This window comes from Erpetoichthys calabaricus, chromosome 15 (assembly GCF_900747795.2).
Source record: "Erpetoichthys calabaricus chromosome 15, fErpCal1.3, whole genome shotgun sequence".
NCBI classification, from domain to species: Eukaryota; Metazoa; Chordata; class Cladistia; order Polypteriformes; family Polypteridae; genus Erpetoichthys; species Erpetoichthys calabaricus.
Genome location: NC_041408.2, coordinates 76,224,895 through 76,249,894, shown reverse-complemented (window position 1 = coordinate 76,249,894; position 25,000 = coordinate 76,224,895). Strand labels below are relative to the sequence as shown.

Below are 25,000 nucleotides of genomic sequence, written 5' to 3'. Positions count from 1 at the left end.
GAATTTTATGTGTTGTGTAAGAAATTTACAGTTTAAAAACGTAAAGATAATATTTTTAAAGACCAGTTTTTTAATGCTACACTTTTTCATTAAATATTGGGTCCACCATTTGGGGGCCCCCGAAATTGCGGGGCCCGTAGCATATGCTACATGTGCCTATTGGTTAATCCGGCACTGCTGATGCAGAGTCTGATGATGTAATAAACGACCTGGAATGAAAGGCTCGAGTATTTTAGGTAACAATAAAGATCCAAAATATAAAGAAATTAAGACTTAAATTATTAGTTATTCATTAGTTAAACTTAAGGAGCTGGCCTGCAACGTGACTCACAGTGCACACTTTCTGGATTCGCATTTGGAATTGTTTACCTGAAAATCTTGGAGCAGCGAGTGAAGAGGACAACAACAAATTCATTCATTTCTATGAAGTTGTTGTAAGTGGGGCTTCTTTTAATACCATATACACGCATGTGTGCTCTGCGTGCTGCGGCGCTTTTTTATTATTTGAAGTACTGATCGCGCCAAATAAGGTTTTTTTTTTGTTTTCGATGGTATTACCTTGCGAAATATTTTAAGAGCCTTATAAGGAATTGGGCTTCAGCGCAGTCGCCCATTGGTTGCCACTAAGATCCTCGTTTTTACCTGTTTGAGAACACAGAATGGGAATCAATGCAGGTGCCTGCGTTCGCACGTGTTGGTCGTGTGCGTTCAATGATTTTTATATTGACGGACAGTCCGGCTTGCGGACCTCGCCTGTGTTCAAGCACGGGCTTCTGGGTTCTGACGTAACCGCTTTAAGTCAGGCGACAAGGGGAGCGACTGCATAAGTGAAACCCGGAAACACAGGCGCGCCGCTAGGCAAGTGTCACTAAGAAAGAAAAAAAAAAATCAGGAAGCGGGAGGTGTCTTCTGAACTTGCGGTGTAGCCATCTCTACAACTTTTTACACGTCTTTTCTTTTGTGTGGCGGTTTGAAAGGCAGCAGCAACTTTCTCCTCTGTACCAACTCGATTCTTTTGTAATCCAAACACGTAAAGATGGTGAGTGATATTTTATGTATCGGTACGTTTGTTCGGTCATATCACGTAGAACGTATTTGTATTTACCTTATGTTTTATGATGATATTTGGTCTCCACGCACCACCTATTATTTGCGTCGCAGGTAGAGCGAGAAGCACACGTTAGGCACGAAAAAGCCTCAAGCCTTTCTGGCTCGCAATGTTAGAGCTGAACTTACGCTATGAGTAGTCCGTGTTTTTTCGCAGGTGTAATTTCGGGGCGGCATCTTTAAAGTTTATAAATCTAGCAGAACCGCAGTAGAAATTTCTGGCAACGCCGTCTTTGCTCCGTCTTCCTCATTTCATCTGCTCGGTTCCCCCCCAAAGAACTCCTGTTGGGCACGCCGAAGTTTGGCATGGATGGATGGGTAGATGGACTGATTGTTCTTTCTATTTTCCAAGTCTGTAAAGCAGTAATGATGCAACAAAAGAGTGATTTAGAACAATTTCATAAATATCTACAGTAATTGATAAATCTAATGTGACAATAGGCATAGTGAGATTTAGAGCAGTTTTAATCATCTGTCTAAGTTGTTTCGTCGAAAGTAATTCATGATCCAGTAGGAGCGTCCTAGTTAATTTTTTTTTAATACGTGGTTGCCTGCAACATGCGAATCGAAAAAGAGCCCCAAAACCGTTATCCAGATGTATTTTAATTAAGGCTATTGACTCTATCCGCTGTATCTCTCGGCGGTAAGTGTTGGAACTTTACTTGAATTAGCATATTGAACGAAAGGGGCGTTACCTTATGTAAATTACCTTTTTAACGTTCTAAAAATGTGTAAAAGCCGCACCCACCTGGCACTGTTAGATCGCTGTTTAGTAGCTGGGCACTTTCGCGATACAGTTGAAATAAACTACATTACACCCGCCCGCTAAAGTCGATTGTTCGGGTTCGGTAATGGATGGTTTAAAAGGCGCGAGCCGCATAGGTTGTCATTTTCCCGCTTAAAAAAATTGCTGGGAGGTGAACTTCCTGTTTGGCAGGACGGATTACACGGGCATTACTGTCGGCGGATTTGGCACGATCTCCTCGTGAGTCCAGCTTTTCTCCCGCATCACCAAATTGTTTTATTATTAAACGAATCATCGACTCCGAATTTCAGGTTTAAGTTGCCCAGCGCGATGTTTGATAATGCCTGCTCCCGGGAAAGCTTTCACCAACCAGCCATCCTTTTTCCTAAATCTGCTTTGTTCTGAGAATGTTATTCCGAATCGCCAGTCCACCTTAACCCATCAGGTCTTTGGACTCTGGGGGGGGGTGTTGGAGGGTGGAACTGGAGCACCAGAAACCTAGGATGTGTTCCTTGCTGCAAGGCAGCAGTGCTACCACTTTGCAACCATGCCTCCCTCTTCGCCCTGCTCATTATGCTTAATATTATAAAGCAGGTTTGAGAATGTATAGATGGATGTGTAAAATGGTCAGGCCATACAGGAATCCTATACAAGTAATGTGGAAATAACTCAAATTGCCTGTATAATTTGACCACATCGAGTATCTTGGAGTAGTGTGTGGGACACGTTTATAGTGGAGTTTTTGTATCTGAATTGTTCAGTGGGCACATTTTTGTAATTCTGCATTATACACAGAATAAGGATGTGGGAGGCAGGGGCCAGTGGAGGAGATGTCAGTGTGGCCCCAGGGGTGCACACAGTCTACCAGCAGGACAGAATGTCAGTGGGCTGTGTGTGGTCATAAGTGTTTTTTTTTTATGGAATACTAAAAATATTAAAGTATGACTAGTATACCCTTGGCAGCTCACTACCATTGTGCCTGAAGTTCCTGTCAGATATCTATTAAGTGCAAATAAAGAAATAAAATTCTGACCAGAGCCCCCCCATTTGTGGATCAGAAAATGGCTTTTATTAAGTTGCCTCTGTTCAGCCAGATAATTGTAAATTTTGTCATTAACGCTCTTTATATTCAAATGAATTTTAGTATACTGTTTGGGACTATCTTTCCATTGTAACAAAGCCCTTCAGAAAATTGTCTGTTATGTATGTTATAGATGCCTTTAGCCAAGTTGACTTTCAGCATAATTGTCTACATATTTTAGAAAAAAAGACCTCTTAAATGTGAAGGGTGTTCTTGCAATTTCCTCTTTGACTTGCTTTGTGATCTTCAGCAAACTGCACAAAGTCCAGGGCTAGGGTGTTTAGAATTCTATTTTTAGCAAACAGAATTTAAGTAAAATAAAACTTGTATCTTCTTAACAAGTTTGAGCCCTGGTGGTAATGTTTTGCCGTTCACCTTTTATGGTTAACTTTGTTGGATTTATACTTTATTTATTCTGAACATTCACTGACATACTGAGCATGACGACTTTTTTTTTTTTTTGGCTTCCCCATCCATTCTTTTAAGTTCTTTGCTGTCTTGTCAGAGAATTACTTTAGGCAACAACAGTTCTGTACATGTTGATTAGTAAGACACCAACACCCAAAAATTACCTGGGAGAGGCTTAGTCTTTTTTGTCTCTCCCTGGATTTTGATAGGATGGCTTCCTGTCATCCCATTCAGTACTGCATTCATTACAAGCTTGTGTGGCAGCAAACGAGTATTAACTTGTCACAGGCTTTCGGAATTTTCCAAGTTCTGAATTCCAGACAAGTTGGTAATTGTCCAGTAAGCTTCTCCTTGGAATAAAGGGGAAAAATGTATAAATTAGAAGATGGTGGTTCAAAAGGCTAAAAGGTTTTAGTGTAGGAATAAAGTGTAGTGGTGACTTTATGGTTTTAAAAATGGTTGTTTGTAACTAATTTTTGTTTACATTCTAAGGCCCTACATATGCTAATTGAATTGGTCTTTATCAGATTAAAATCTTTAAAAAGAAAGTAGATTCTGAGCCATTTACAAACTGTCAGTCTATAAAGGAAGCTTACAGGATGCCCCCCTAATTTACTGCCTAACATATTCAGTAGCTGGCATTCAACATTAACCTCGACACAAAGACTTGAGGCATGAAATTGGTGTTTAATTGTATCCGGAGGAGGGGAGAGAGCCCAGAAAAAGCAGGTTAAAATTTCACAAAAGTCGTATCTATATACATTATTTAATAATCCTATGGGGAAAAAAAACCCACCTTTTTAACAACTGACGAAAGGTTTCAAATAGACAATTCTATTTTCTAATTCTAATTTTTATTAATTGGGATGCGTTTTTTTGTTATAGCTTTAGGGCACTGAGGGGAAAAGTTCCTGGAGTGTTTTTTGTAGGACTTTATGCTGATTCTACAGCTCTGATTTACTGAAGGAAAGGGTGTAATAGGTGGCAGTCATCTGCTGAAATAATTTATACTTTCAAACTTTTTTTTCTCCTAAATTTTGCAGCAAAAAATATATACTGTGTTGATAACAACACTGAATTGTGTGTAATCTGAGATACAAGTTTTCGATGCACCTGACCTGTATTTACCTGCTGTGGTTTTATAATTTTATTTATTAAATTGTGTTCATTTATTGAGGTGTCTAGCTTTTAAGAAGGCTCAGTAGTCTGGGAGCCATCATTTAACCACTGATTCTAGTAATGCTGCTTTGGAATTATGGGAAACATTGTTCGAATTATGCAATCTGTTCCTAGCCAAATTTAAATTTGTTGTCTTTCTGCCATTCTGTCCAAAGCTGTTAAATTTTCTGGCAGTTTCCCAACCCTATTTTAACTTTTTTGTTGTAGTTAAACAAGCATTGGAAAAATGTGAATTTCACCATCAACAGGCATAGACTGATTTTCCTGATTAGTGGCTTATTCTGAGAATCTTGTTCTCAAATCTACCAAATTCAAATTGGGGTTACAGGTGCCAGAGCTATCCTGACAGCACTGGATGCAAGGCAGGAAATGCACCACAACTAGGTGCCAGCTCACTGCAGGGCCTGCTTATGCATAGGTTACATGTACATACTTACTTAGGGTTAATTTGGGATTACTAGTCAATTTAACAAACCTCTCGTTTGGGATGTGAGAGTGAAAACTGCAGTATATTTTAAAAAAAAAACAAAAAAAAAAACACCTGCTACAGATGCTGGGAGGATTTATAAACACCATGTGGGTAATACCAGAGGTAGAATTCAAAATCCAGGCACTGGTTCCATAAGGCAAAAGTGTTGGCCTCTTTCTGGAAGAATTTTAGATTGGTCAACTTTCTAAATGTTAAACAATATAATCCATTTGCCCTAGTACTACATTTAAAGACGTGATAGTCCAATTAAGAGCATGCATTTGTTTATAGTTCTAATGCATCTGTTTATTTCTCTCTTTCATTAAGAAGTATAAGCCATTGGCTTGGGTTTGGATGACTTCCCATGGTAGACTAATGTATGCCACTTGTTTTACTAAAATTAGTATAAAGTCAAAAGGTCCCAACAGTGAAGTCTGGCAGAACTGTTTAAGCATTGCAAACAGCAGAGTGTATCCACAGACAGAATTTGTACACTACTTTCACAATTCCTGTTGTTGCTATCTGGTCACAGGCTCAGGCTTCTGAGGACTTTTGTTTTTATATATATATATATATATATATATATATATATATATATATATATATATATATATATATATATATATATATGTGTCCTTTCATTTGAATTGCTGTTATATTTACTTTAATAAACATGTACAGGCTTAACTTGTAGGCCTGGTATTCATTTTTGACATTTATTGGTTAATCTTGGCTTAATTTTTTGTTTAAATATGCCAAGTATGATGTAATTGAGTTCGCTACTGTATCAGGGTGATCTGTTTTTATTTACTATGCTGTTAATGTGATGTCTTAGATTCTCTGTGGTGCTTAATTTATATGCAAATGCAATGTTTTGGTTTAGATTTAAGAATTTTTTTTTATTCATGCCTCCGTGATTTGGTATTGTCAAGACTGCCAGTTATGCCCCCCTTCCTTTTTAAAAATCTTGTAACACGTCTTCATGTCTTTTAAGGCACAGAGAGATGTTGGGTGGAACACTTCTGTTTTGCCATAGAATTGTAATTCACCAGGAAACCTGTTGTGCCGGGCGGTACGGTGGCGCAGTGGTAGCGCGTCTGCCTCGTAGTAAGGAGACCTGGGTCCTCCCTGTGTGGAGTTTGCATGTTCTCCCCATGTCTGCGTGGGTTTCTTCTGAGTGCTCTGGTTTCCTCCCACAGTCCAAAGACATGCAGGTTAGGTGCATTGGCTATCCTAAATTGTCCCTAGTGTGTGCTTGGTGTATGGGTGTGTGCCCTGCGGTGGGCTGGCGCCCTGCCTGGGGATTGTTCCTGCTTTGTGCCCTGTGCTGGCTGGGATTGGCTCCAGCAGACCCCCATGACCCTGTGTTAGGATATAGCGGGTTGGACAATGACTGACCTGTTTTACCAGATCATACGTCATTGTGAGATTTTTTTTTTTTTTTGCTATGTATTTTTAGACTTGTCATCTAGAACAAATTGGTAAAATTAGGAATCATTAGAAACACTCAATTCCAAAAGCTGTATGAATCTGCAATTAGAAAGCCAGCCAATCTATTTTATAGTGTGAGCTATACAAAACCTTGTTTTACATCGGCTTCATTCCACAATTTGGAGTGTCTTGCCAGTGTCCTTCATGCACCCTGTTGTTACCAGGGTGAGTAGGCAGAACGGTGGGTATGGGGATGTGCAGATGCCACTTTATTTGTAAGATCTGACCTTGGTTTTCACCCTTTTAACGGTTTTAGATCAGAGACACTGACACACAGACTTGCCTTTTTACCTTCTTTACTCTTTATCAACGTGTGCTTTATGGGAGTTGTTTTTGTTTTTTTTAAACTGTTAGTTTTATGAAAGCTTTTTTGGTTTAAGACTGGGAAAGAGATTTGGATCTAGTGGGCCAGGGCTGCCTATAAATTATCTATTGAAACAATAGGAGTCTACTGTGCAAATTAATTTTTAAACTGCTAGCTTGTGATTATATAGTCTTTGATATTTGTTTCAGTTCCAGGCCATCAATTTGCCCTTTTCACACAGGGATTCTGAAAGGTGTACAGAAGCTCCAGAGCCTCTGCCCTTTGGATTGCTCTGCTTTCAACATAAAAAAATGTTGAGTAGCCACAAAGTTCCAGAGTCGTGCTCATTGTTTAAAAATCGACTGTACTTAATCTGAAAAATAAGGAAATACCATGGATAAGAAAAGTACATACAGGTATGAACCAGCAAGGATCTGAAAACATACACTGACCTTGAAAGCTGTTTTTCCACTAGCAAAGTGCCATGCCTTATAGTTCCTTTGTGCACAAAATGTCCATGCAATTTTATGGAACTCTTCATGTTTGTCCACTTCAAAGCAAGGGTACCAAATGTAGATGCATTTAAAATATAATGATACAAGTATGTAAAACTGAAATATTTCCATAAAATAAAATCTAGGTTTTAATTTACTTCGTCTGTTACACAGATTGTCCTAAGTGGTATTCCCAGTCTTTATTTATCCTTGTGCTACATGACTTGCATGAATGGAATTACATTTGTGGATACTGCAGCCGTCTTGTTAATGCATCATTCTGAATTTTATGTCACTTACAACAGCATTTACATATTGGGGTCATTATCTGTAATTCTTTGCATGACATTTGATGTTTGAGATAACTTAAATATGTACCATTCACCAGTGCCATTTTAAACAGCTTTGTAACTGGTCGTTTGAGATTTTTAAATAGCAATGGCCAGAATCTATACATGTGAAGTATTTTAATCTCCGCTGTTTTTAAAAAATACTGTCACTTTTCATGATATAAATGCAGAATTTAATGTAAGAAGCAACAATCTCCTTGCTTCATTTCTCAAACCACATGGCACAAAAGTCCTGCTGACAAATCATAGCAGCACTTCCCATACATGAGATAGAAGTAGTTGGGTGAGGCAGAAAACCTCCTAGTATGGCAGGAGAATGCATTTCAAATTTTTTTTAAATCTCCTTTCATCAGATTAATAGCTGAAGATTAGACTGTGCTCCTTAATGTAATGCCAGTGACTGTAAAGAACTGTGGTCAAAGCATTCCATGCACAAGACTAGCCCCATAAATACTGCAGCCGCTCTGAAGATGAAAAAATCGTTCCGGGCTTTAGGTAGTTCATCACATGGCTTTGTCTATCCTTCCTTGGTAATAACCTTTCATTTCATAACAGAAGAGAGAATCCTTACTTACCTTAGTGTTGCCAAAAATGAATATAGAGTACCTTTCACTTCTGTCTTTCCCATGTGTGCTGGATCTACAGCTTAAAGGGAACAGAGGTTAGAAATGACTGGAATTTATTCAGACATACCCTTGAACTGGGAATTGATGGATATGTGCTTGGGATAAACTGCATCTCTGGTAGAAAATACAAGGTGGTGTATAAAGATGTAAAGTTTTTAATGATGTCCCACTGTACCCCTATAGTTGTGACAATTAGAACTTGACCTATTCAGTTGTGTCAATTGTTATGTAAATTTGAAATTTATAGAACTTTACAGTAATACATTGCATTAACATTTTGTGAAGTGTGTACCAAGTCCTGAGCTTATATAGGATCAATAAAATCTATATTCTAGCACTTTTTACATAAGCTGCATTACCTCAGCAGAAGACAACTCTCAAACTGCAGAATTGACATGGTCATACATTAAGATAACTAATATAATGACAGATGATGGCAGTAATCTAGCTAGAGGTTGTGTTGTAAATTCTAATGACGGCTGGTGGTAAATCTTTAATGCTCTTTAGACCACTACATTAACCTCCCCCTCCTTGGTCAAGCTGCAGAGCATCTTTAGCACGAGTGCCACGCAGAGGGTGAAAGATTATTCATGATAGGCAACAGCTTAACCAACATGAATCTCTCTGCTACTACCTCCAGATTTGTATTCATTGCCTAAAACAGAGCCATCCTTCCTACTTTGAGTAATATGAAAGTAGAAGATGTCAGCTTAACATATCACTTGATAAAAGAGCAACCTTGTAAACACAGACTGAGAACATGTGTAGAAATGTTCTACCCACACCAAATTACCTGGGTCCATTCAGGATATCTAGCAGAATTTAGCTTGGGGTGGTTTTTGGTATATGACTTAAGTGCAACGGTAGACTGCTGTTCAGGTGCACCCATAAGTACTTGGGTACCTGAATTGCCACCACTTCTCCCTGAAAGAAGACCAAAGACAGCTAGATCTTGACTTACCTTAAGTTTACCATGGTCTCCTTGATTGATCATTTTGCATCACTCAATGCAGTCATTCACCAAATCTCCATAATTCTTCTCTTGCCCACCACTTATTGGCAAAAACAAATGTAAACTTTTTACAATCGGGCTCTTGCACCTGCATGCCTTTAAAATAATTATGCACATTTCACCATAACTTTTTACAAGGCATATTTCCTGATCAAAGAGTGACTGGTTGTTGCCTGAAACATTTTAGCCAAATCTGTAAGGAAAAAACGTTGCTCAGGTTCAAGTTTTTATAGTACTCCTCTCTTGTTTGTTTAGCAAGGGTTTTTTTCCAATTTAGTTTGTACAACTGTCTGTGTACACATATAGAAGAATTTATCTCCAAGTAAAAATAAACTACCAAAAGTTGTAAATTTCCTGTGTGTGCATTTTCAGAGCATAATGCTCATGAAAATACTCCCATCTGTTATGGATGTTTTTTTTTTTTTACTAAAGAAAAAAATGTTTTCTGAAAATTGATGTGGAGATAGACAAATATGACTTACAGCACCAAAAAAGCCTATTACCGTATGTCATTGGTATAATTTATTTACTTGATATAAAAATGTTAGGTTACCAATATGAAGAAACATTAGTGCTCTTTGTGATCCTCTATTACAATCTATAGATATTTTGAGGTAAGGAAGGCCTACGTTTTTGAACAGGTTAGTTGTGCTAACTTGTGGTGTCATGTTTAGCAAATGCAAGTCCAGATTTCACCATACTTTATACATATAACAACAAACCTATACACTTATCAAAGTTGACCCCATATTACATCATAGCAATGCCAGGGGCATAGTTTTGGGCTTGTAATAGGAAGTTTTCAGATATGAGCCAAGCACCCTGACTTTCCACTTATTATCCATTTGTTGCATTTCCTGCTACAGTTTCCTGTGGTGTGGCTCATTTTGAACAATTCTGATTTTTTTTTAATAGAAGTGTTGCTTGAACCCTCTTTCTCATATTGCTGACAAAAATGGAATTGTTTTTTATTAGCAACAGACATTGTTACTCTGTAGAGTCCTCCGAGTTTGCCTTTTTTGCTCATCCCTTTGCATTGGGTAATTTCTACAGTGTATGAGGAAGGAACACTTGCCTCAAATGGGATGCTTATATGATAATGTGAATATATGTTCAGCAATTACAGTGTGATGGAAGGACTGCAATTTAATACACCAATTAATTTTCAGTTTTTAAATGGCTGGGCTTGTCAATGGTCTGAGCAAAATGAATTCAGAAGGTGTGTTTTTTTTTTTTTTTTTTTTTTTTTAAACCTAGAGATAAACTGAAGTGGTGCTCTGATAAACGTTGCCACTTTAGACGTACCCAGAAGTGCAGCAGATTCAGGCCAATCTAACTTAATCTGGAGGTTTTGTTTGTGCAAAATATGCTGAACCAGTTTGGAAGAAGAGGAAGTGTAAATTGTTGTTGGTGCAGGAGAAGAGTCTTCTTCTCTCAGAGAGCTCTGTAAAGTCATTTTAATATTGCATTGTATATAATGCCTAGTTGCAGTATGGTTATTGCAGATGTATAGCTGAGGTTTTGGGGCAACACTGTAGAGCTGGCTGTATTGTTGGCATGGAGCTGGACAGTTTAACATCTGTGGCAGAGCGACGGGCGCTCAGCAGGCTCCTATCAATTATGGAGAATCCACTGCATCCACTAAACAGTATCATCTCCAGACAGAGGAGCAGCTTCAGCGACAGACTGCTGTCACTGTCCTGCTCCACTGACAGACTGAGAAGATCGTTCCTCTCCCAATCTATGCGACTCTTCAATTCCACCCGGGGTGGAGGGGGGGGGGGGGGGGTAAACGCTAACATTATACAAAGTTATTGTCTTTTTTTTTTTTTTTCCTGCATTGTTATCAATCTTTAATATTGTTTTTTGTATCGGTATGCTTCTGCTGGAGTATGTAAATTTCCCCTTGGGATTAATAAAGTATCTATCGATCGTATCTCCCATGAACAAGAAGTGGAAAACCTGCACTCAAGTCTCCCTCCATCGTTAATCCTCCTGATCCTGCATTGAGTTAATGAATGAAATTAACAGTGTTGTATGTGACTTATAAGCACAATTTAACACTTGAAATTGGCAATAGAACAAAAGTTAGACTGTACTAGGGTGAATAAAATTGGTCCGAATAATTGAAAAAGCAATTGAGACAGACGTATGAGCTTTAAAAAGACTTGTCTGGTGTGTATGTGTATACTGTACTTTAATGATCCTCAATGGAAATTTGCTGAAACACTCCTCTGACAGCAACATTTAGTGGTGGTGCACTAACTAACCACAGCCTTTAAAACAATATTCAAAAATCGGTACTGAATGTTCAATACAACACTTCCATGTAATTTTACACGTTAGTAATACTGCGGGAAATCGCTAAATACAACTGATCTGTACAGCTTTATACAAGCAAGTACATTAAGTTACATAATGTAGAGTGAAATTAACAGGAAATTGTTCACTTGATTCATACATTTGAAATTAAACACTTTGGGTCAAATGAAGTAAAAACGTTCATAAATGTGTACAGGGATATTTTTATTGCCTCTGCAGGTCGACCTTTCCAGAGGAGTGTGTTCGTTTCTTTTTTCTCTTTATTCTGCATGTGGTCTTGTAGGGCAAACAAGTTGACCCCCGTCTTCATTCATTTCCATGAGCGCTCGTGCTTGCGCCCACCTACCTGCGTGCACACCTGTTTATGTAAACAAATGTGTCTGAAAGTACTCGTGCAAAATTTGTATAGCCCCAGTCCCATTAATAAACGGAGCACCATTTCTGCTACTGTTCTTGCTGGACAACCTTCATTTTTGAAGAATATGGAGAGAAAGATGCTAGACCAAAAACAAAGTCTTTGACATGGATGACCCCCCCCCCCAAAGGTTCAGGAGATGTCGTTGTGAATAGATTTCCACGAACCTCATTGAAATCAACTTTTCTCTGCGTTTTGAACTTAACTCGATAGCGAAAATCGCGTCTTGCATTTCTATGTAAATGTAGTGATGTGGACAATGTCCTACGCAATACAGACAGCGCACATATTTGCATCAATTAGTGCAGTAACGGACTGACAGATCCCTGAAGACGTTGTCCATGTACCGTTGTATCGTGTGTAACTGGCGGAAGTGGAGACAAGCACGATGGTTGAAAGCATTTCGAGCCCCAGTCGAGTTAGTTCTTTGTAATTTTCAGAGGTGGATGGTTCTCCCTGCACCACATGGAGTAAGCTTGGTATCTTCCATTAACTTTGTTGCCTCAACCTACAATTAGGAGACACCTTTTAACTTAATCTACAGTACATGACAGAAATTGGCGGCTCCGCCTTATGAAGAGGATGAGTGGCACTGTCGGCATCCATCACAGTGAGAATTCTGTTTTGAAAAGTCACTGCAAATGCCATGTTTCAGTTAAGTATCGAATAGTTGTATTTTTTTATCCTCCCTAAAGAAGGAAAATTGCAGGATGTGAAGGGGTAAATTTTAAGAAGACGAGTTTCTCGTAATGAAATGTCTCTTCAGCTCTGCGCGTAGCGCTTTTGTTATAAAAAGTGGAACTGCCAGTCGCTCCAAATAAGGCTTTTTTTTCTCTATAGTAATACCTTGCGAAATGTGCAAGTGCCTTATAAGGAATTGAGCTTTAGCGCAGTCGCCTATTGGTTCCCACCAAGTTTCACGTGTTTACCTGTTTGACTACGTAGACGAGACTAAGCACAGGTATATGCGCACCCGCACGTTTTCACCTTGCACGATTAACTCTGTTCACATTAGCGGACAGTCCAGCTTAACCGGCTTGTGGGTCAGTGCAGGACGCTGTGTACTGACGTAGCTGTAACTTGTCAGGCGACGAGTACTGACTGACTGTATAAATGAAACCCGGAAATATAAACGCGCCTCTGGGCAATTGTCTTTGAGAGAGAGAGAGAGGAGAAAAAAAAAAGTCAGGAAGCGGGAGGTGTCTTCTCTACTTGCGGTGTAGCCATCTCTTCAAAGTTCCACGCCTGTGACGCTTTGGGAGGCAGCAGAAAGTGAAGTCTCACGGCCGTCACAACACTTGTTGTTCGATTTTTTTTGTGACCAAAACATCTAAACATGGTAAGTAATTAATATACCGCTGCGCCTTTTCTAATACAGTGGCTTATCTTTTAATAATGTTTGATTTCCGCCTTTACTTGACGTCGAAAGACTGGCCTTAGTTTGAACAAACGAGTCGTCCGTGTGAAACGAGAAAGTTTAAGTTTATCCATTTCTGATGTTTAACTTTTTTGTTTGTTTGTATTCGTATCGTGTCCTGCAATTAATAAGGCAGGAAGAACAGAATTAGCTACAGAAAGTCATCACTACGCCATTTTCCCCTCTGTTCCTCATTTACAAATAATCTTTTTAGTTAGCCAGTAAAAGGTGTAATTTTGCCTGACTTCTCAGTTTACTCCCTGGGAATGTTTAGTTTGAGAGAGTCGCGATTTTTAACGAGCTTGGCGTGGCTAGAATTTCACGTTTTCTATACATGTCAGACAAGCCGAAGCAGTTACAAAGTACAAAAAGACGCTGAAGTGTGATTTAGATAATTTTTAAGTACTTTACATCTGGTTTAGTTGAGGCGGGCCCTTTTCATAATTTGCGGATTTGGCAGATATAAAAATAATAATAATTCTTTGCATTTATATAGCGCTTTTCTCACTACTCAAAGCGCTCAGCAATTGCAGGTTAAGGGCCCTGCTCAAGGGCCCAACAGAGCTTACTTTTGCCAGTGCAGATCCCTGGCCTCAGAGCCACCAGATATGTATGCGCCTAAACGCTTTTAAAGATCTGGTGACGCTATTTTGTTGCACTCAAATTATTTGACTAAAGCGTTCACTGTTCTAATGTGGCTCTCAACTGTAATATCCGCTGTGGTCGGATTCACGTGAGAGATAGCACTGTACGCTGATTGGCATATTGAGCAAAGGGGGCGTTTTTATGCAAATTTACCCTTAAACTTGAGATGAAAATCTCCAAGACTTAAACCAAAAGTACGACACCAATCCAGTGTAGATCAGCTATCCATCTGGCGTTGCTGCATTTATGATGCCTGTCATCTGATTCCCCTTGGCAAGGATCCAGCTCTCCTCGACCTGTGTTAGGTGGGTTCAACAGTGGAAGGGTGAATGAAACGGCAGAGCTGGTATGGGATTTTGTTTCCTCCCACCATCACGTTTATTGTGGTGTGGGGGTGCACTGCTGCCCGTTCATATTGTCTCATGTTGTACAGTGACACTTGACTAACGACCTCAAAGAACAGTAAAGACCTCCTTTAAGATAAGATAAATCTTTATTGTCATTGTCACTTTTACAAAGAAACAACGAAATTGAAGGTGCGGTCGACTCCGTGTGAGGCATACAAATTAAAAAACAAAAATAGTAATGAGAGCATTACAAATATATACAAATTACACTTTTCATATACCTATTGCACTGGTTAAATGTGCAAATTGCACTGACTGACTTAAGGTCTATATTGCACATTGAGAGAATGATGTGGAGCAGTTTAATTTGAGTTAGGGCCATGAATGATAAGTCGATTATCAATAAATAACAAACATTTCCCGGAAATAAAGCTTACCCTTCTTTAAGGTTATTTATTTTCTGAATCAAGTATGGCATCCGTTCAGGGTGTGTGTGTGTGTAGTTTTTGTTACTGGATAATTAATTACAGATAAAACTAAAGCAATAAGTACATTGCTGAAGATGGTATTTACCAGATTTCTTTTTTATGTACATATTGAACAAGCTGTAATCTCTTCTTTCTAAAGTATCCTTCAGTGTGTCACCTTCTAATTTGCTGCCACATTAACATGCCCAGTAGTTTGTATTCATCTTTGTTTTGCTTTGAAGACCTCGGAGGGTCTCTATGCAAAAATGCTGAAAGTTTTGATAGTATTAAACTGTGTAATCTGGGATCTATAAAATTCTCATGGCACCTCCTCAGTTTTGAATGCTAGAGCATCTGGTGGCTTTAAATTAACAGAAATTACAGTAAGCCACAATTCATTCGTTGAGCTGACAATGTACAAGGTCCTAAAGCATCAGAGCCATCTTTTAACCTCTCTATAAATTGTTGCAATTGTAATAAAATTGGCATGTTTTGACATTATACTTCTAGCCATATTTTAGCAGTCAGGCTGTATTTGTTACATTTTGAGTTAGCCTTAGTCCACCGTGTCCCCTCCTCTCTTTTTGAATTCAGTGATATTTAATGGATTGTGTGCTATCTATCCATTTTCTAAATCTTTCCCAGCTTCTTTGGCCACTTTTGGGAAAAGGGCAGCAGCAGCCAACCCTGCAAGTGGTGTCACTTTGCCACAGAGCACTTGCATAGTTTAGCTTTACTCCCACAAATTCTCTCTTAGTGTATTGCATACAGTGTATATTGTTTCCATGGCGAGTAGACAAAGGAGGGTGGAGTGAGCATGTGCAGAGTTACTTGTCCCTTTTGTAAGCTTTGAACTTGGTTCACTCCAATTTAACTGCGTTAGGACTTTTTTTTTTTTTTGTACTTTTTTCAACAGGTGTGACTTTAATATAAGGGGTGTGCCTTTTTTTTTTTTTTTCTTTTTCCCCTTCTGTTCCAGAAATAAAATTTTAAAAGGAGCCTAGATGAGAGTGATTGGAGGATTTCCTGAAGTAGGTAGAAACATCTTCTGGGGCCACAGAACATAACATTAGCTAGCAGTTTCAAATAAATTTGTATGTGTCTGGGTGGTCTCTAGTATTTGATGGTCTACAATGCAGGCATTTGGCCCTATCTTGTAGGCATTTCTCCAGATCAGCAACATTCACACATGTAAAGTGGGGTGGGGGTGATTTTTTTTTTTTTTTTTTTCCTCCCTTTTGAAAGGTGTACAGAATAACATGTAGTTTTACACAAAACGTTCTGGGATTCCATTAAGTACTATAGCACATAATGAAAAATGTGCTCGATATAAACCGTCGTCAGAGTGAAAAACTGGGAGGAAGTACACCTTTGGATTTGAAGCAGCAAGGATCTGAATACTTGTACTGTCCCAGGATGCTGTTATGCGAGTCTTTAGTAATTGTATGGCTTTGTTCATGCAAGTTAACAAAGCATAAAAAATAAAATTTCATGTAGGTATGTAAAGTGTTTTTTTAATAGTTGTGCCAAGAGTGGCTAACAGTAGGTGAGGCATAGCTTTTTGTAGTGTTTGGCTAGTCGTGTATTTTTGAAAGCATGTTTTTAGAAAGAAGTATATACATTAACCAATATAGAAAATATTTAATTATGGTGGCAGATGTCCTGTTCCAAATTGTAATCCCTGTAAACTTTTTATATAATTGAGAGCCCCAATACTGCAGGCACTTGGCAACAGATATCTAATATGCAGTATCTTTTCCTGCTTTAGGTACTGTTGTGACTTGCCTCTTCAAATTAGTGTCTGCTATGATGTAGCACAGGGTTTTTCCAGTTAAGGCAGCGTAATTGTTGCAACAGAGCCCTTTTTACTACTAGTGAGCATATAGCTCTTCAGAGTTGTATTTCTGAAGTGGATATAATGAGTTTTTAAGAGCATTCTAAAGTAAAAACACTTGTGCAGCAGGGTATCCATTCAGAGATGGAACTGAATCACAACACTTCAATGTATGCTGGCCCTGCTTATTTCTTAGAGGTTATATCTAATACTCCTGACTCTACACTAACAATATTAATGATATTTGCCTATATTAGACTAATGAATACATCATCAGTAAATCTGACTGTACACACTGACTTTTATTACAGTTGGCATTTTGTTTTAGTAATCTCATGTACTATCATGAAGTTTATTATGGAGTTATTGTGGGCACTGTTAATTACCGGGACCTATGTCCAAATTTAATTTCTGAAATTAAAGACTAAAGAGTGAGTTGTAAAATGGTGTGACTTTCTAGTCATCTAGTATTTTGTATGTTTCTACTGCAAAATATGACTGTGCTGAATCCCCTTCATTTTAAATGATGCCAAGACTTCTTTTTGTAAACTTGAGTGTTGGTTATATGAGCAGTTCTGTTTTAGAGGACTGTCTAAAGATGACTGGTTTTGTACAATTTACAAATGTTTTCTTATCTTAGACTTGGTTAGCTGATGCCCAGCAGCAATCTCATGAGGTCTTGGGGCAACCTTATATGGCAGTATCTTGCATAAACAAGATGTCCATGTGACAACAGAGAAATTAAGTCATTCAACCGTTTGAAAGAACATGGTGTTGTACTGACTGGATTCAAGTTATTTCAATTAGGTGGAAGGATATAAAATCCTCCAAGGATTAATTGGTGCATCCTTTAGTGATTTCGGCCCATGTTGATCCAACTCCTTGGATTAGTGAAAAATAAATGGTGTAATATAACTGAATCTAATACATTTTGCTGCCAAATTTCATATTTCAATATCCTTTTATTCAAATTAAGAGTTTTTTCTACAATCTAAGTTTAAAATTAGACTGAATGCTGGGTGGGGGACACAACAATCGAGGTCAAGCCTTGTTTGCAGTGCCTAAATGCATGCTCTGCGTTTAAGTACGGAGCAGTTAGGTGGTGTCCTGCTTCTGGTATCGGAGTTTCCGGACTGCCCACTCCCTAGTGAAATTTCAATCTGGTGGTTTTGAGGAATTTTAATAACTTGTGCTGTGTAGAGTAATAAATTTGTTGTATATGACTTTTATTCAATCAAGTCTTTTCAATTAGTACTTTATGAAAACCTCTGCAAAAGGGTTTAATCTTCATATCAGGCATGACTTGTGGGGTGTTTAAGGGGTGTGATGTAGTTTTTATTTTTTATTCATAAAAATATTGGCCTTATAGGAAAAACTGCCCCACCCTACCTCATTGTCCTCGCTTCCTGCATCAAGCTTTCTCAACTTACTCTGGAATATCTACTCTTGCTACAGATTTTTACCAACTTCACAGCAACAAAACATTTTAAAAAGTGTGTGTATATGTTTTTTTTTTTTTTTTCCTTCCTTTCTTTTTAGGCCTCTGGAGTTGCTGTTGATGATGAAGTGTTTCGTGTCTTTGAGGCCATGAAGATGAGGAAGGGAGATGTCAAGAGGAGGAAGAAGATGATTTGCTTCTGTTTGAATGATGACATGACAAAAATAATTGTGGAGAAAGATGTGGAAATTTTGAATGAAGATATAGGAAATAAAATTAAGGATCCATATACAGAGAGTGTGAATATGTTGCCCAACAAGGACTGTCGCTATGTAGTGTTGGATATTTCCTACCACACTAAAGAAGGCAATAGGGAGGACCTGGTGTTTATGCTCTGGTAAGTTGGAGTTAGTGTGTTTTTATGGGTTGGGGGTTTTATTTTTATTTTGAAATTGATGATCCTCATGCTAAAGTACATTTCAATAAAAAGTAAGTTTCTTTTGAAATGTTTTGTAGCTGTCTGTCATCACTTCTGAAGGTATTAATCGAATAGATTTGTTATAGCAAAAAAGCAAATATCTATTTTCTACTCCAGCCAAGTTGGATTTAATTTTCGATTTAAATACACTTGTCATGTCCGTATTATAGGCAGGAAATCCTGCCAATGGTTGGGTACTAGTCTTGTGCTCGGTGCTGCCACCCTGCAGTCCTGAATTAAATTAAACTTGTTTGAGAATGTAAGCGTGTAGAGTTGAGTGTGCGTCTACTAAATGGCATCCATGACCTGAAAGAGTGTAGCTATTAGTCCTTGGCCATATAGGAGGAGTGTGCCACCCCACCTCTGCTGGGGGAAGGAAAAAAAAACCTGACAGACTGACTTGTAAAACTTTGTGCATGTATATTCAGTTGTAGTTGTATTGTGCATGTATATTCAGTTGTAGTTGTATACTGCATTTTTATAGTAATTATACATATAATGCAAGGGTTTCTTTCAAGAGCATGTTGGCCAAAAGTTGGTACTCTGTTACAGGATTACTACTGGGGTCAGTGGTCTCTATTGAGAAATGTTAAACATGATTATAAATACAGTGGAACCTCGGTTTGCGAGCATAATTCATTCCGGAAATGTGCTCGTAGTCCAAAGCACTCGTATATCAAAGTGAATTTCCCCATAAGAAATAATGGAAACTCAGATGATTTGTTCCACAACCCAAAACTATTCATATAAAAATGATTAATACAAAATATTAAGTAAAAATACATAAAACAAATTAACTTGCACTTTACCTTTGAAAAGAATCATGGCTGGTGTGAGTGAGTTTCTAAACTCTTGTGGGATTGCACCCACCGGGACGACACACGGAAGAGCGTCCCAAAGCAATCGGAGTCTCCCAGCGCTGTAGCAGTTCTCTGTAAAAGTGAATCTGAAAAGATCGCGGACATGCTATAAGCGCCTGCCGTCAATGGGTGATACAAGGAACATTATAAATGTGCAGGGTCCTGCCTGTCTGCTGTGTCTGTGTATAAATAACCGCGCTGTTGCTGTTTCAAGCGGAATAAAGCTTGTGTTGCTAAAGTACTGAGACTCTGCTTCATCTTTTAGGGTGTAAGACGGGGAATCGCACGTCACAGCACACACACACACACACACACACACACACACACGCGAGCACACAGTCACAATGCTAATGCTGTAGTAAACGGTATACGCTCGTATGGATGTTGACTGACTGAGAAGATCATTCCTCCCCCAAACTATGCGACTCTTCAATTCCACCAGAGGGGGTAAACGTTGAACATTATTCAAGTTATTGTCTGTTTTTTACCTGCATTTTTTTATTACTCTTTAATATTTTTTTGCTGCTGGAGTATGTGAATTTCCCCCTGGGATTAATAATGTCTGTCTGTGTGTCTGTCTGTGTGTCTATCTATCTATCTATCTATGCACGCTGACTCAGATGCAGAATAGCAGACGATTGCCCACAATCCCGCAGTGTGAGAGAGAGAGAGAACCATCCGCTCAGTTGTGATCACATGACGCTCCGCAGACAAAGCGTATACAGTACATTACTCGTACTGCAAGACCTCGCTCGTTTATCAAGTGAAAATTTATTAAAAATGTTTGCTCGTCTTGCAAAACACTCGTAAACCAAGTTGCTCGCAAACCGAGGTTCCACTGTAAATGCATTTACATTTTTTTTGCAAGGACTGAACCTGTAAAATTACAAAGTGGCCAACAGAGGCTTTAAGCAATGGGCACATGAAAAACGTTTGGTGTCTAAACTATTAATTGATCCCAGTCAAACCACTAGTTTTGTCAGCGTAATTCCTGTGCAGTGTGCACACTAATACTTGACAAGCTTCATCAAGAGCTACGTAGTCTTTTTCCATGTTGGCAAGGCTAATTTCCAGGTACCTTGCCTTAACCCACAGTTGAGATGGCAGCTGACATGACGCAGTGCATGAAACCAATGAGGTGTATGGGGTGAGGGTGTATTCTGGTCACCTGTGTTAAATTTTCAACAACTGTAAAGGTGGGAGATGGCTCAAGTTTGGTTAAGGAATCCACAGGACTAATTGCTCCCGCTTGTTTGTGTGTTTATTTTACCTTACAAAAAAAAAAAAACCTTTCAGTGCATCATTAACTACAGTCAATTTCATTTGTTAACCAAGTAAAGACTGAGTGCAGAAGCTCTGGTAAAACTGATTTGGTAGGAAACTGTGTGCTTCCTTTCAGGGGCAAAGCTAAGCAGAACTGTGGAACAGAAACTGATTAATGACTGCATTCAACTTTTGGTTTTATCTCCTAATTTATCATTTTTCCTATGCACATTACAGCAATATGGAATGTGTCCAGCTCCAGTGTTGGTTACAACACTTTACACTGCAGTGAACCCCATTTTTGTACAGGGGTTTATTTTTCCAAGTGTTACATTAATTTGAAAGGTGCAGTTTTCACATGCGTCTTAACACCAAACTTCATGCTTACGATATTATTGTAAGACAAATGACACATAAGATACAAACATAGCATTATTAATGCACATTTGGGTACTTATTTTTATTATACATTTTTTCCTAGTTTAACTACCCTAGTATGGCATCAGTTTCACAGGGCAGCCTTTATGACCTAAACCAGTATGAACTAAATCTTCAATGTTGGTGAATATGAAGCTTGGACCTACAAATTTGTTTGGGAAGCCATATAACTTAAGTCATGATAGATCCAAACTTTATCCCTAGTTAATACTGTTCTTCCTGCCTACGTTCATTAGGTGGAGATTGCAATTGGGACAAGTGTGTAGCTTTTGTTTCAGGAGACCATATGCTGGATACCCTATGTGCAGAGATCTTGCTCATGCTAGCTAGTCCAGGAGCACTAGGTTCTACTGACTCTTTAATCAATGTCTGCTATCTTGCACAACAGAGTGTTACATGCCAGATCATTGAAGACTGGGCAGACTGTGGCTCATCTTAGAAGGTACCCTGCTGCAATGGGAGAGTGGCATATAAAGGGGACCAGCCCTGCTTCACATACAATAGACACGAATGAATCTCCAAATGTGTGTGTTCTACCTCTTAAAAATTCAACAATAACCACAAAATCATGTTTGAATTTCATCTGCAACATGAAATCTACAGTATAAACCACAAATTTTAAACCTTTTATTTCATATTCTAATACACACTGTGAAGCAATACCTCCATTCAGGTTAAGGCTTAAACACCTCGATCTCCCATGACTCAGTTGTTGCCTTTGTCTGAGTAAATTGTACAATACTGAAGTGTTGTTGTTTTTTTTTTTTTTTTTTTTTAATGTCTCATAGGTCACCAGAAGCTGCTCCAGTCAAACAAAAAATGTTGTATGCTAGTTCAAAGGATGCTCTCAGGAAGAAATTTACAGGTGAGAAGACTTTTTTTTTTTTTTTTTTTTAAATATAAACACTGATCAAGTTCAGATCCTGAAATTTCCCCTTGTGGTTAATAAGGTTTACCTAATCCAGCGGTTCTCAAACTGTGGGGCGTGCACCCCTGTTGCCATATGTGGTGTAATTTCACTATTCGTAGGAAGATTTTAAACTTGTGGTGTATCGGCCGCAAAAAATTTATAGGAGTAAATTTTATTAGGGTTTCAAAAAAAAAAAGTTAGGGGGGGCAATTTAAAACTGTTATGAATACTCGGGTCGCAAATACTTAAAGGTTAAGAAATGCTGACCTAATCTAATTTGGCAAATAGTAGTTTGAGATTCTTGCTGTCCTGTCTCCCACAGACTAGCAACAGTAGCATGATACTCCTAAATAGAGACTGGGATGACTGAAGTGGATTTTCAGTTTGGGTTATGTGCAGGGTTTTTTTTTTTTTTTTTGTGTGTGTGTGTAACTAATATTACACACATTTTACAGCTAAATTTCTATACTTTTTAAAAAAAAAAAAAAAATGCACAATTGAGATTTTTTAATACTATTGAATTCTCATGATTTGAATAGGACAAAGGAAATATTAGTCAAGTAGGGCCATTTCTAGTTTTCTGCTGCTACCTTTGATGTAATACAGTAGCCAGAGAAGGCCTGCCATAGATCAGATTCAAATACCCAGCTAGGTCCAGCTCATGTTTTGAAGTAAGTGGTAGTGATTGTCTTATTTTTCTTTTTTTTTTTTTTTTAGGAATTAGATGTGAATTGCAGGTGACCTCGAGGGACGATGTGTTAGACCGTAGTTTTCTTGCATGCAAACTCGGAGGCACCGTTCTATCAATTGAAGGGATAGGGATCCACTGATATGCAGGTTGCCATCTGACTGGAAGCTTCCCAGTTTAATGTGCTGCATAGTACTTGTGGATTCTGATTTAACCTGCACCCAGATGCTGTGGATTTCATTTTTATTTTTGACGTTCCTTATTGCATTTGTTTTACAGCTCTTAATTGTTGATGAAATTTGGAACTTGTCCAATTAAAACTTCATTATGTATACCAAAGCAACTAAAATCTTTTGCATCTGTAATGTCCACCCTAATTTGCCATAGTAATCTGAATGCTTGCCCAGTCAGGGTAAATTTTTTTTAATCTGACTTCTAAAGGCAATCTTTCAATCATCCAATTTGTAAAATTTAAGTCAAAAACCCCTTCAGATTCTTAACTGCAGTTCTCAAAACTGCAAGCAGTAATTTGACTCTGTACATTCCATATTGCATTCCACTAAACTTGGCTTACTTTGGAATACTTGTATTTAACGTTTAAAATATTTTGAACATAGGTTTGTACATTTTTGAAATTGACTTTTTTTTTTTTTTAAATGACTGATTCAGGTTTCAATTAAGTGCCGCCAATTGGTATTCAGGCTTGTTTTGTTCCACACCCTATTGTGGAGTTGTGAATGCAGTTTATTTTCTGGAAGCATCAGTGACATTTGTCTTAATAAAGAAATTTTTCATTGACTGTCTTCTGGAATTATTTGGGGGGGGGGGGGGGGGGACACTAAAGGATTGAACTCTTGGGGTATACTCATAATAGCCATGTTTGTTTCGTACCAGGCCCGTCATGACTTTGTGTAAAGCCAGAACAAGATCCGAACACTGAGTGATAGCTTGCACGTCAAAACTATTTTACTTATTTTGTGGTTGTTTTGGAGTTGTGTAGGGCAGGGTAACACTCCACCCTCCTACAGATTGGAGTGTGCAGCGCAATGTTTTGCTGTTAATCTCCTATGAGATTTTTATGGAGTAAAGTAAGGGGAGGAATTTGCAGCTTTTCTTGCCAATTACAATTAATGGTTGCGTAAGGTAATAATAATCTGTTTTTAACTGAAAAGATAATGAATGAAATGAGAATTGCTGACTGACTTGTCAAAGGGAGGAGGAATGAGGGGCTGCAAATGTGAAAAGAAAGTCTGGTCCTCACAGTGAGCCCTCTGTCCTTTGCACCTTTTCTCAAGGTTTTCATCGCTGTTTCTTGGAAGAATGTGGTTGGAATGACAACCTTCCCTTGTTGAAACGGAGTCATGTGTAAAAATAGTTAAATCATAAACTAAATTGGTGGGCAATTCAAGCAGGACCTCATGAAACACCCTACTCTTTAATGACCATAGGGAGTGGGGCTCAGTTTTACGTCTCTTCTGAAGAATGGCACCCTTTTTACGGCATGCTGGCCTGCCCCTCATTACACTGGGACCACTGTGTAAATACCCACCCTCATGCTGGCCTGTCCCACAACCCCTTCCAAGCTTTTTTAGCTGGTCTCCCAACTGAACATGTTTAGCTTTGAGTGGGTGACGCGTGAAGTGCAGGGGTCATGGCTGATCTCCTTCTGCACACGAGCCCACCAGGGAGAAGTGTTTGAGAGCTGCCGGGTTTTCAGCCCAACCAACTCCCACTTTTCCTTATTTCTAACAGGCTGTTGTTTCTAACTTTGTGTGTGTGTGTGTGTGTATGTATGTATGTATGTATATATATATATATAATATAAAAAATTGCGTCTGCAAAACAAATTATGGGATGTACAATAGCAGGCACTCTGTTACGTTAGTTTAGCGTTTTCAGCTTTCATCCTCACTTTTTATTCTGCTTTTCTGGGTGATTTGGTTATCTGAGTCACCGAGGCAGTGAAGTAGTAAAGTCAACTCTTTAAAATGCTTAGCCGTCTTCTCCTGTGAATTTGCCTTTTTAAGTACGGACAAAGCACAAATTCTAAATTTCTTAATAAATCTTGTGCATCCTCCTCCAGCCATTAAACCCAAATAATGGTGCACTTTACAAAGACGACAAAACTCATAAGCCGATAAAATGGTTGACCACCAGGGGGGGAACGACGGGGTTACTAAAAAATACCCAGCCCAAGATGGAATCGGCAGCT

The 25,000-nt window shown here is 38.6% G+C and overlaps 1 protein-coding gene across 2 annotated transcripts; it reads left to right on the top strand.

Annotated features, from left to right (window-relative positions):
- The first annotated feature begins 715 nt into the window (after nucleotides 1-715).
- Nucleotides 716-23,586, top strand: LOC114666229 (cofilin-2-like). 2 transcript variants are annotated; one of them, XM_028821000.2, is made up of 4 exons: nucleotides 716-1,039; nucleotides 18,253-18,548; nucleotides 21,979-22,055; nucleotides 22,818-23,586. In XM_028821000.2, the coding sequence occupies exons 1-4, from the start codon at nucleotides 1,037-1,039 to the stop codon at nucleotides 22,928-22,930; spliced, it is 489 nt and encodes a 162-aa protein (XP_028676833.1). In that variant the 5' UTR covers nucleotides 716-1,036; the 3' UTR covers nucleotides 22,931-23,586. The 2 variants fall into 2 exon arrangements, with proteins under 2 accessions (XP_028676833.1, XP_028676834.1); XM_028821001.2 differs by lacking the exon at nucleotides 716-1,039 and adding an exon at nucleotides 12,986-13,342.
- Nucleotides 23,587-25,000: the final 1,414 nt, after the last annotated feature.